At 37.8% G+C, this 12,398-nt stretch overlaps 1 protein-coding gene across 1 annotated transcript in view; it reads left to right on the forward strand.

Annotated features, from left to right (window-relative positions):
• The window catches only part of atp10a (ATPase phospholipid transporting 10A), a 116,155-nt gene that overhangs the window by 78,533 nt on the left and 25,224 nt on the right, over nt 1-12,398 (forward strand). The window contains exons 14-15 of the mRNA XM_056460733.1: nt 1,576-1,760; nt 6,001-6,352. Coding sequence (XP_056316708.1) covers nt 1,576-1,760; nt 6,001-6,352 — 537 coding nt within the window. The remainder of the gene's footprint in view (nt 1-1,575; nt 1,761-6,000; nt 6,353-12,398) is intronic.

Raw genomic sequence — 12,398 nt, forward strand, 5'->3', positions numbered from 1 at the left:
TCACCTAATTTAATATTTGCCATGAAACGGAGGATAAGTCTTTTTTTTTCCTGTATCGAGACATTCATTCATTTGAAATAGTACTGAAATTAGAAATAAAAGAGCTGTGCATGATTTCGTTCTATACAAACTGATCAGATTGTTGGAAGATGGGTGTTGCTAACAGAATGAAGGAAGATTGACAAATGAATGAAGGCAGAGCAGAAAAAGCCCTTGATAGCCCTTTCCCAAAGACATTCCATGTTACCAGAAGTAAAGAAAAGTCATTTTGAGGGGGAAAGAAGGTTATAATATTTGATTAAATAACAATTCTGAGGGCAATGCTTTTGTAAAAAATAATAAAGTGAACAGATACACCATTTATAGCAAGCTCTATTATATACAAATAAAAATAAGAAGAATAAATGATGATTTCATTCTGTCTCATTGAACATGTCACCATTTTTCTCAGAATCACCAGATGTTGGTAACAACCAAACAAATCTATAATGCAAAGACAACAAAAACTAGTTAGTTTAAAAAAGAATTTGTGTGTGCTACAATTAAATGATCCAGGGAAGTATTGAACACATGAAGAAAGGGGGGTGTAGAAAGTGAAAGTCCAGACAGGAGCTGAAATCCCTCAGTAGTTCTTCAGCAACCTGAAAATTCTGCCCTTCGTCATTGTAAATTATTATTAGCTACTTCAGTCCAATATCTACATTAGCAGGAGGATGAAGATGAATCCAGGGTGATATAGAAGTAAGTCAATCATCCAAAACACAGCCAAGGAAACTCAAACAGCGAGAGAAAGTTTCAGAGAAAGAAAATCAGGGCTGTAGAATGGCCCAGGCAATCGCCTGACTTAAATCCAATAGAAAATACAAAATAAAGATCAGATTTGATAGACTTGAGCCACAGAATTATCAAGATTTTTACACTCTTTTACACCCCTGAGCAATGAATATGACTTTATTCTCCATATGAGAGGCATCTTTAAGCTGCCATCACCAAAACAGCTTTTTATTTAAAGTCTTAAATACGTTTCAGTAGTTCAGTGTTTTCTCCTGGTGTCGTTCCATTGTTATTACACGTAACAAATTTTTCAGATTTTATTTGTTTGGTTTTATTTTTATGTTTGTATTGTTTGAGTTTTTACTAAAATCTGGTTCAACTCCATGTCAACAGCTCCTTTAGAAGTATTGTTCCCAGGAGAAAAACATGGTGTTCAATACTTATTTCCCCCACTGTATATATATATATATATATATATATATATATATATATATATATATATGTATATATATATATATATGTATATGTATATGTATATGTATATGTATATATATGTATATGTATATATATGTATATGTATATGTATATGTATATATATATATATATATATATATATGTTTGTTTTTTCAGAAGTCAGAATTATGTAATGTGCGTTCATGTTTCTAAGAAAAATGTGAGAATTGTGTGAAGTTAGTGCAGAAAAACACTTTTAAGGCAACAGGTTTACTCGCTTTTTTAGGTAATCTAACTAATCACTAGCGGGCATTTGCATGAAATCTTTCTGTCTGTCTTTTTCAATAGGAGCAACTGGTATTGAGGACAGACTTCAAGATGGGGTCCCCGAGACCATTGCCTCTCTGAGGAAAGCCGGCCTACAGATCTGGGTGCTAACAGGGGATAAACAAGAGACTGCCATCAACATTGCCTACGCTTGCAAACTGCTGGACCCAGAGGAGGAGATCATCACTCTTAATGCTGACTCACAGGTATACCCAGCGTGCACTGCTGCAGTCTCTTCGCATCAGTGTTACCTTTGTGTGCTGAACGAATTAGTTTTGATAAATGATTGATTTATTTCTGTAGATAATCCTTCAATCAGATTCCGAATCTTCAAACAATAAGAAAGTCAAAGTCCATAAAAGTAAATCTTATTTCAGGAAATGTCCAAAACTGTAAAGAAAATGTTTCATATATGCATTCTTTTAAAAATATATATCAATGTATAAAGCACCTTATATACTTAAGGCAACTCTTAATAATTCTGCCTAACAACTCATCTGAGAAGAGAGGGAGTATGATATGGACTGTTTAGAGATCTGTTTAGGGACTGTCTTTCCAAATGTATTGTAATCTTTTGTTTTATTTTTTAAAAGTTAGTGGAAATTAAATGTTTCAATTAAATATTGTAAATTAATCAGACTTAGTACATACCTGATGGATAGAGGACAATGCAAAGACATTAGTGAGCAAATCAAGGCAAAGGTAGATTCTGCTTGACTAGTGTATTCATTGATCTCCACTGCTATGTTTTTTTTTTGTTTTGCAATAAGTTATCATTTATAAGTTATACTGGATTACTTAAAATGATTAGTAATGTTTTTTATATATATTTAGAAAGATTATCAAATAGATAAGGAAATTAGCCATGGCAACTTTAATGTAATATAGTTTGGTATATTGACCTTCAGCCCACTGCTCATAGTGATAATTGGTTTATGGCCCTTATATGACAAGGTTTGGGCACCCCTGAACTAGAGGGTTTGGAATATGTTAAAGGTGCAATATGGGAATTGTCTTCAGAAACCTTTTTTGTAATGCTGGTTGAATGTCTTTTCACATATTGTTAGCAATCATTAAATGAAGTGATCCAAGTGGATTTATATGTATTATAATATTCTGTGGAAAACATTGTCTAAACATTAAGATAGGCTGTCCTACCTGCCTGTCAAAATATGTAATCGCATACCAAGGGTTATGTCATCACTGCGTTCACGGATGCAGTTCAGACAGAGAATGGCTGGCAAACATAAACAAACTAACCTTCTTTTTTTTAAAGCTGGATAGTGTAATTACTAATAGTACTATAAAGTTTTCCCTCTGGTGAATGTTATGTGATGTGTTGTGGTGATGTTGTTTAAGCGTTCAGGAGTTTGGGTGGTGATCAAGCTAAATTTAGCATTTTCCAATATCTCCTATTGCACCTTTAAATATCACTTACAAGGAGTTAAAAGGCTGTTTCTACATAATTCTATTATAACATATCTCAGGACTCCTTTCTGTTTGATTTTGTGTTTAATTATTCATTCTCTGATTGATTTTTCTTTTTTTGCTTTTTGCAACCAGGAATGAGAGAAATGTGTGAAGGTATTGCTTCTAACATAGAGCTGTTTGTGCCACAACACAAACTGTAGTTCCATTTCTCCCACTATTGTACCACCCCCAACCCCCCTCACTTATCAGTGGGTGTTTTCTCCAGTATGGGCACTGTAAAGTATCAAGAGGGGTATTTATTCAATTATTTTTATTCTGTATATTTCATATATATATATTTATAACTAATATTAGCATTTCTCTTCTGTGTGTATGTTTGGTTTAAACGAATTTATTGGTTACAAATAAATGGATTTTCGCCATTTTTTAATTATTAACATTGGCCAAAATGTTTTGACCAGCACCAGTACTTTTTAATGTACAATATAATATTAATACATTATTATAGCATTATCGGTTATTTATTTAGGAAAATATGACTCCCAGTTTCCCAAGTTCACTTTTGGTTGCAGTGTTTACTTCCTTTTTAATCCTGTTTTTTCACAAATTAGGATTTAGAATTACAGAATCTTCAGTTTGCATCAATCTAAACTTTTTTTTTTCAATAATTCTATTTTAATGCATGTGATTTAAAATGAGCAAGTTTATTCTTTTTTATGTTATATTTACAAATTGACAGAACTCCAATTTATTCCAGATGGTCAAAATCAAGTACTGATCTGCATATTCTTTCCTATTCAAACTTGTAAATACATTACATAAGGGAAAAGTTGAAACATGACTTCTATTTCCTGCAGACTAATTATTTCATTAAATAAAAGTGTCTATAGTTGAAAAAACACCCATATACCAAACAACATTCCCTGCATGATGTTGTCCTTTATTAGACTGTAGATGTTTCCTTTACAGAAAAGTTGGACTGACTTGAAGGAGCTCTCATTATGTTTTCTATCTCCTCAGAGAACACGTGAACCATCCGCATGAGTTTTGTTTTGAAAAACACACGAGCAAAGAGCTGTCATACAAGAATGTCTTAATCACAGACTTGCTGGATTAATCATAACTGTTGCCTTGCTTAAAATGATGATTCAGCCAAAAATGAAAATTGTCATCATTTACTCAGCCTCACGTCATCACAAACCTGAATGTCTTTCATTATTCTGTGGGACACAAGATATTTTGAAGAACGTTTGTATTTGAATAGTTTAAACAGCGCCTGTTATGCTTTTTAAATATTACCTTTCATGCAGTGTGTAATATAGCTGTTTGTGAAGTCGAAGGGTTTGCATAGTTTCAAAGCTCAAAGTGTACAACAGTTAAAGTTACCGTCTTCTAAAAAAAACTAATTGCCTCTTCATTCAATTGCCACCAACAAAAAAAAACATCTTGGGGTGCTTTCACACCTAGACGTTTGTTTCGGAACCTGGCACGTTTGCCCCCTTATCGTGGTACGATTGAGCATATGTGAAACCTGCAATACCAATCTGATCCATGCCGAATCAATTGGTCTGAGAGCACCTGAATGAGGTTGTCTCAGCTCAGTTGAAATGAACTCTGGAGCAGTTCGGTTGTAGTCAGAAAGCAGTATGATCCAGCAAACTATATCACATTTTACTGTACTCCATTTAACAGTGTATACCTTTTAGAATCTTTGCCATGTGAAAGCGATCTGCAACAACAGCACAAAGCAACATAGTAACAGTTTTAATACCTGTTTCGGGACAAAACAATCAATTTACAGGTATGATAGCACCCTTAGTGTTGTCTGTCATGTGGAGAATAAGTTTTTTATTGTCAAGATTGCCCTCGTTCGCTTGAAGCTGTGAAATACATGTAAAAAAATGTATATAACATTTTTTGGCCCAAACTGAGATGGTAAAAACAAACATCCGTTCATGTTTCGTTTTTATTACAGCTCTGACATTGAAAGTGGTTGACCTCAAGCACATATAGCAATTTCATATTGGAGGGGGCGGGACATGACTGATACTAGAGAACCTATGATTGGTCAGAAGATTCGAGGAGAAAGTGAAGTATGATGTGATATAAAAAAACTGCAAGCTTTGGATGTTTCTATCTTCTTAATGCAAAATCTTCTTAATGCAAATTTGTCATTGTAGATTATCCAGGGTGTCCGTGGGGTCTTAAAATGTATTAAATTGCTAAAACAAAATTTTAGGCCTTAAGTCTCAAATTTACCTAAATATTGTGTTGTATCTCAAATCATTTTAAACAGATCTTAATTTTCCTATGTTCATAAAAAAAAGCTACTTACTCTGGCCGAAACCATCCAATCACCAGCAATACATCTCAAAGAACTTTTAACGAATAGTTGCATTTTAACTCTATTTACCAATATAGTTTAATTATTTTCCTTACAATAACATTTTCAAAAGTTCTCCATTTATTTATGGTGAGGACAATGACCGGGACAGTTGTGCATATATTTAGCGCTTTTTAAAACCAGTGTTTGCTTGTTTTGACACATTATTAATAACTAAATTAGATTTTTTTTAAATGAGGATATTAAAAAACTTTTCTTTCTTAAGACTAACAAACTGATACTAACATCTAAAAAAATTATTTTGATTTCACAGCGTTTTTTCTTAGTTTGTCTGCATGTCAGATTTTTGTGGGAGACCTTCAAAGCAAAAGTTTGAAAGTAAACCTAAAACAAAAATAAAATATTTTGGGAAATGTGACATGAGGAGGAATTAAAAATGATAACGTTTTCATTTTTAGCTGGAGTATCCCTTTAAATAAAAGTAATTTGGTACAACAAACTTCTTACATAATTTACTGCGTCATTATTATCTGTTTAGTTTATTACTTGAGTATTTAGCGGAGTCGTCTTTTTTGGAAAGATGTTATTCCTCATAAAACATTCATTGTGTCCTTTCATGACCTTCCTAAATATTATTATTTTTCTGTGTGTCTGAATGTGGATTTTACCAGGAGGCCTGTGCTAGGTTGCTGGAGAACAGTCTGCATTATATCCAGGCAAAGTTTCTCTGCGACCCTCGAGCAGGTCCTCAAGCAGCAAGAGACTACGCTGGCATCCACTTCTCTTCTCCTGTGTGCTCTCCGACCTCCTCCGGCCACTCCGGCCCCTTCCTGGTGCACCGGCTGGGCCTGGTGATCGACGGTCGCACCTTGGCCTATGCTCTAGACAAGAGTTTGGAGGACAAGTTTCTGGCTGTGGCTCGGAGCTGCAGGTCTGTCCTGTGCTGCCGCTCGACGCCCCTGCAGAAGAGCATGGTGGTCAAGTTGGTGCGCAACAAGCTCAAGGTCATGACGCTAGCCATAGGTAAGTCAAGGATTTGAATTGAATCTGTTTTTCGTTGCAAATGTTTAATGCTAAGCTGCTTTTATGGTGCGTTTTTTTTCTTTTATGAAAGAGCAGAGTCTTTAAGGTTCAATTTGCAGCTGATGGGCCCTTAGTGGCCATAACCATCACACAACTGCAAACTAAGACTATACACACAAATGAACTCCTTTGAGTTTCACTAATGCTGGTGACTCTAGAGGAATAGCTCTCCCAAAATTGAAGATGGCCTTATTTGCTTACCATCAGGTTTTTTCTAAGACCAGAAATTGTTTCTATGCTTATTTTCATCCTGTTATGTAAAATAAACTCTTAAAAACTCTAGAAAACACTTATGAGCATTTTTGAAGTAGCCTGTGTGAGGAAAAATGTGCTGTTTTTCTTCACAAGAGAACTGGTTTATTAACTCATTTACAAGGACTGACATCATAAAATAAATGGAAATTTTTTGAAGAAATTAATGCTTTTATTAAGCAAAGGTGCATTACATCGATTAAAAGTGACAGTAAAGACATTTATGAAAAGTGAAAAAAAAATCTATAGTAAATGCTGTCTTCTGAAAAGAAAATAGAATTCAACAAATGTTATTGACATTTAATAATAATGAAAAAAAAAGTTTAATTATATTGGACAGAATGATTTTTACACTCACCGGCCACTTTATTAGGTACACCTCACTAGTACCAGGTTGGATCCCTTTTGCCTTCAGAACTGCCTTAATCCTTCATGGCATAGATTCAACAAGGTATTTAAAATGTTCCTCAGAGTTTTTGGTCTATATTGACGTGATGGCATCATGCAGTTGCTGCAGATTTGTCAGCTGCACATGATGATGCGAATTTTCCGTTCCACCACATCCCTAAGGTGCTCTATTGGATTGAGATCTGGTGACTGTGGAGGCCAGTGGAGTACAGTGAACTCATTGTCATGTTTAAGAAACCAGACTGAGATAAATCGCGCTTTATGACATGGCGCGTTATTCGCGCGCATTACATGGCGCGTTACATGGCGCGCAGGTTTGAACACACAGACTGGAGTATGTTTGCTTCCCAGGCCACATGTGGCTCTCACACAGACATTGACAGTTACACTTCCTCTGTTCTGGAATATATCAACACCACCATAGACAGTGTTACAACCCAGAAACAGATCACCACATACCCAAATCAAAAGCCATGGATGAACAAGGAGGTGCGCCTCCTGCTGAAGGCACGCAACACTGCATTCAGATCAGGGGATGCACAGGCCTACAGCACTTCCAGGGCTAATCTGAAGAGGGGCATCAAAAAGGCCAAGCACTGCTACAAGCTAAAGCTAGAGGAACACTTTTCCAACTCTGATCCTCGGCGCATGTGGCAGGGCATCCAGGCCATCAGCAACTACAAACCCAGCCAGTCCACCTCCACAGCCACAAATGTCTCCTTCCTGAACGAGCTAAATGACTTTTATGCCCGCTTTGAAAGAGACAATACAGAACCCTACACCAGGAACACTACCTCAACCGACCACTCACCTATCACACTCACCTCCTCAGAAGTCTACACCGCACTGAGTCGGATCAATGTGCGTAAGGCTGCTGGACCAGACGGTATTCCTGGGCGCGTCCTCAAAGCATGTGCAGAACAGCTCACTGGGGTATTCACAGACATTTTCAACCTGTCGCTTAACCTAGCAACTGTGCCAACAAGCTTTAAAACCACCTCTATTGTGCCAGTGCCCAAACACTCCAGCCCAACATGCCTGAATGACTACCGCCCTGTAGCACTCACACCCATCATCATGAAGTGCTTCGAGCGGTTGGTCCTGGCACATCTGAAAGACTCTCTGCCATCCACACTGGACCCACATCAGTTTGCCTACCGTGGCAACAGGAGCACAGAAGATGCCGTCTCCATAGCACTGCACTCTGTCCTCACACACCTGGACAATAAAAACACTTATGCACGAATGCTGTTTGTTGACTTCAGCTCAGCATTCAACACTGTCATACCCTCTAAGTTACTGAGCAAACTCAGAGACCTGGATATCAACGCGTCTCTCTGCAACTGGGTTATGGACTTTCTGACTAACAGACCTCAGAATGTTAGATCAGGCCACATCTGCTCCACCACCGTCACACTCAACACTGGTGTACCACAGGGCTGCGTGCTGAGCCCCTTCCTCTACTCCCTTTTTACCATAGACTGTAGGCCTGTAAACAGATCCAACACCATCATCAAATTCGCAGATGACACCACAGTTATTGGTCTAATCAGCAATAATGATGAGACTGCCTACAGAGAGGAGATACAGCATCTAGCCACTTGGTGCACTGACAATAATCTGCTCCTTAACACCAGCAAGACCAAGGAGCTCATTGTGGACTTCAGGAAGGGACGAACAGGCTCACATGATCCCATCCACATTAACGGGATGGCCGTGGAGCCTGTCTCATCCTTCAAGTTCCTGGGTACCCACATCTCTAAGGACCTTTCCTGGACCACCAACACCTCCAGCCTGGTCAAGAAGGCTCACCAGCGCCTATTCTTCTTGAGGCAACTTAAGAAGAACCAGCTTTCATCAGCCGTCTTGGTGAACTTCTACCGATGCACAATAGAAAGCATCCTGACCAACTGCGTCACAGTCTGGTATGGAAGCTGCTCTGTTGCTGAGCGTAAGGCACTGCAGCGGGTGGTGAAAACTGCCCAACGCATCACAGGGACTACACTGCCAACCATAGAGGACATCCAGAAGAAACACTGTCTGCGCCGAGCACGCAGTATTCTTAAGGACACCTCTCACCCTGCTCACAGACTGTTTTCTCTCCTGCCTTCCGGCAGGCGCTTCAGGCTCCCCCGGACAAAAACCAGCAGACTGAGGAACAGCTTTTTCCCCAGAGCTGTCTTCCTTTTGAACTCTGCCCCTCACTGACTCTTTTGCCCCTCCAATACACCCCCCACACTCCTCTAACTTATACTCCTCACAATCACTGCACTATTTAACATTTGCACATTTAAAGTTTGCACATATTCATTGCACTGATTCATTTATCTGAACTGGACATACCCACTGCACATGGACATTTGTAATTATGTTTATCTATCTGCACACTTCTGCTATTAATAGCATCCTGTACATATATTCATTTATTGTAAATCTGTTCATAGCTAATACAACCTGTATATAATGTTGATAGTACATCCATCTGTAAATATTACCATAGTTTTTCCATAACTGCACTTTATAACTTATACCTATATCCTGCACTTGCTGCTATTGCACTGCTGGTTAGACCTAAACTGCATTTCGTTGCCTTGTACTTGTACATGTGTAATGACAATAAAGTTGAATCTAATCTAATCTAATCTAATCTACTGGAAGTAGCCGTCAGAACGTGGGTACACTGTTGCCATAAAGAGATGGACATGTCGGCAAGGATGGTAGGATGTGTGGCATGTGTGACACAATGCTCAATTGGTACTAATGGGCCCAAAGTGTCCCAAGAAAATATCCCCCACACTATTACACCACCACCACAAGCCTGAACCGTTGATACAAGGCAGAATTGATCCATGTTTTCATGCTGTGGATGCCAAATTCTGACACTGTCATCTGAATGCATCAGAAATCGAGACTTATCAAACCAAGCAACATTTTTCCAATCTTCTATTGTCCAATTTTGGTCAGGCTGTGAGAATTATAGACCCAGTTTTCTGTTTTTAGATCACAGGAGTGGCACCCGGTGTGGTCTTCTGCTGCTGTAGCTCATTCGCCTCAAGGTTTGACAAGTTGTGTGTTCAGAGATGCTCTTCTGCATACCTCAGTTGTATCGAGTGGTTATTTGAGTTACTGTTACCTTTCTATTAGCTAGTCTGGCCATTCTCCTCTGAACTCTGGCATCAACAAGGCATTTGCACCCACAGAACTGCTGCTCACTGGTAATTGTTTTTTCTTTTTCAGACCATTCTCTGTAAACCCTAGAGATGGTTGTGCATGAAAGTCCCAGTAGATCAGCAGTTTCTGAAACCATGCCACGTTCAAAGTCACTTAAATCACAATTCTTCCCCATTTTGATGCTCTGTTTGAACTGCAGCAGATGGTCTTGACCATGTCCACTTGCCTAAATGCATTGAGTTCCTGCCATATGATTGGCTGATTAGAAATTTGCATTGAGTAGTAGGTGTACCTAATAAAGTGGCCGGCCAGTGTATAATTATATTAACAGTTCAGAGCATTACTGTTTTAAAGATGTATCTTTGCTGTGGTTTCAAAGAAACTTCTTAAAGCATTTAAAAAAATCCAACCTTGAACTTATTAAAGCTAACTGTACATGGCATTGTATTATTCATTCAGGACTTAATTGTGCATTTTTATTAAAAACTGAAGTACCATTTCGTGCTTATGTGACACTCTATAGTATATTAAGAATATTTTACTTTACTGGACTGCTTGTAATATAACTTGGAAAATGTTTTATTCAGGAGAGTCATAATCTATGCCTTTTTAAAAAGGTCTCATAAGACATTTTTTGCCAAAAAAAAAAAACCTGTTATCAATAAAAATCAAACATTCAGTGTTTCTTATATTTAAATATGGATAATGCATGGTATATTTTAAATAGACCATGCACTTGAGCAAAACCACATGCAGAACAATCTATATTACAGTCAATACATGCACGTTTCATTGTACAGTCCCAGCATTAATGAGTAGACCCCTTCCTGATCTCTCTTTTTCTATCAGCTGCTATAAAATAATATATTTGTGTATTTATATTTGATTAGTCAAAAACAAAGTCAACACTGAAACTAATTTTTACAAAATAGCTTAAGATAACGGTGCAAAAATGTGCACACCTCAATGAAAATGTTAGTGATTAATAAATCAAAATATTAAGTGAAATTTTATTAAAGAGGGGAAATCACGAGAACCATAAAAATAAAGTTTAGTTATTTTTTTTGTAATTGGAATTGAAATGTTTTATCCTTCTATTTCTAAATATGTTCCTTGCCCAAATTTAGTTGATTAAACAGTTTAATAAAACTGCCATGCTAAACTGCATCAAAATATATTGTCTCTATTCACTGAGAATTGGATTCAAATATTACGTTTAAAATGTAATTATTTTTTATCCTGTGTACCATAGGTCTTTTATTTTGTTAGGCCTAAAATTAGCATGAAGAGTGTGCATGTGCGTACGTGCTCGAGTACCACAGAGGAAATCTGTTTCTGTTTATTTCTAAAGCACAATTAAAATGCTGTATCACGGCAGCTGTTATGATACATCTATAATCACACCCACTTAAAGTGCCGTCAAACTGCAGTGGAAAAAAAGTGAGCAGAGTCATACAAAACAGTAGAAAAGCTCCTGCTGTGAAAGCCCTGTTATTCTTTTTTGTTGTTGTTGTTGTTTCTCATACTTTTTGCTTGGCAAGTCAAATTCGGAGATTAATGGTTTCTAGTGTTGCCAAGTAAACATTTCAGCGGTGACTGGACAGCACGTGTCTGTCCTTTCCCCAGCACAGAATGCCACATTTACAAGCCTACGCAGCACTCTGGCTAATTACCCAGATGGCTTTAGGGAGAGAGAGAAGGAAAGAGAGGAAAAAAAGAGATGCAAGGTGCATGAAGACTGATCCACCTGCCTGCAGGAAGAGAGCGGGTTCACCTCAGGTCATCCAGCCGCCTCAATCAAGATTTTGCTCATTCATTTATGCCTCACGGAAAGCCAGGAGCAGGTTTTTAAACGCATTAACACTGTCATTTTAGCTGAGAATGAGAGAGGCGGCGCTCAAACGACCCTCAGCAGGGCTGTAAATAAACTCTTTTTGCCTTGAAATGGACAGACTTCATTACAGCCTTGTCTTCCTCGCCACTTTACTTTAATGAACGGACATTTGTGGCATACAGACACGTTCACAGCAGATTGTACCGGTTCTCACACTGAGCGCATTTGCTTTGTTGGTGTACTTCAAATAAAGGTGGTCTTGTTGAATTTGGCTGCCCTGTTTGTTTGTTTCAGTTTGGACAAAGGCAACTGGCGGTCTCA

Source organism: Danio aesculapii, chromosome 6, assembly GCF_903798145.1.
Source record: "Danio aesculapii chromosome 6, fDanAes4.1, whole genome shotgun sequence".
In the NCBI taxonomy this organism is placed as follows: domain Eukaryota; kingdom Metazoa; phylum Chordata; class Actinopteri; order Cypriniformes; family Danionidae; genus Danio; species Danio aesculapii.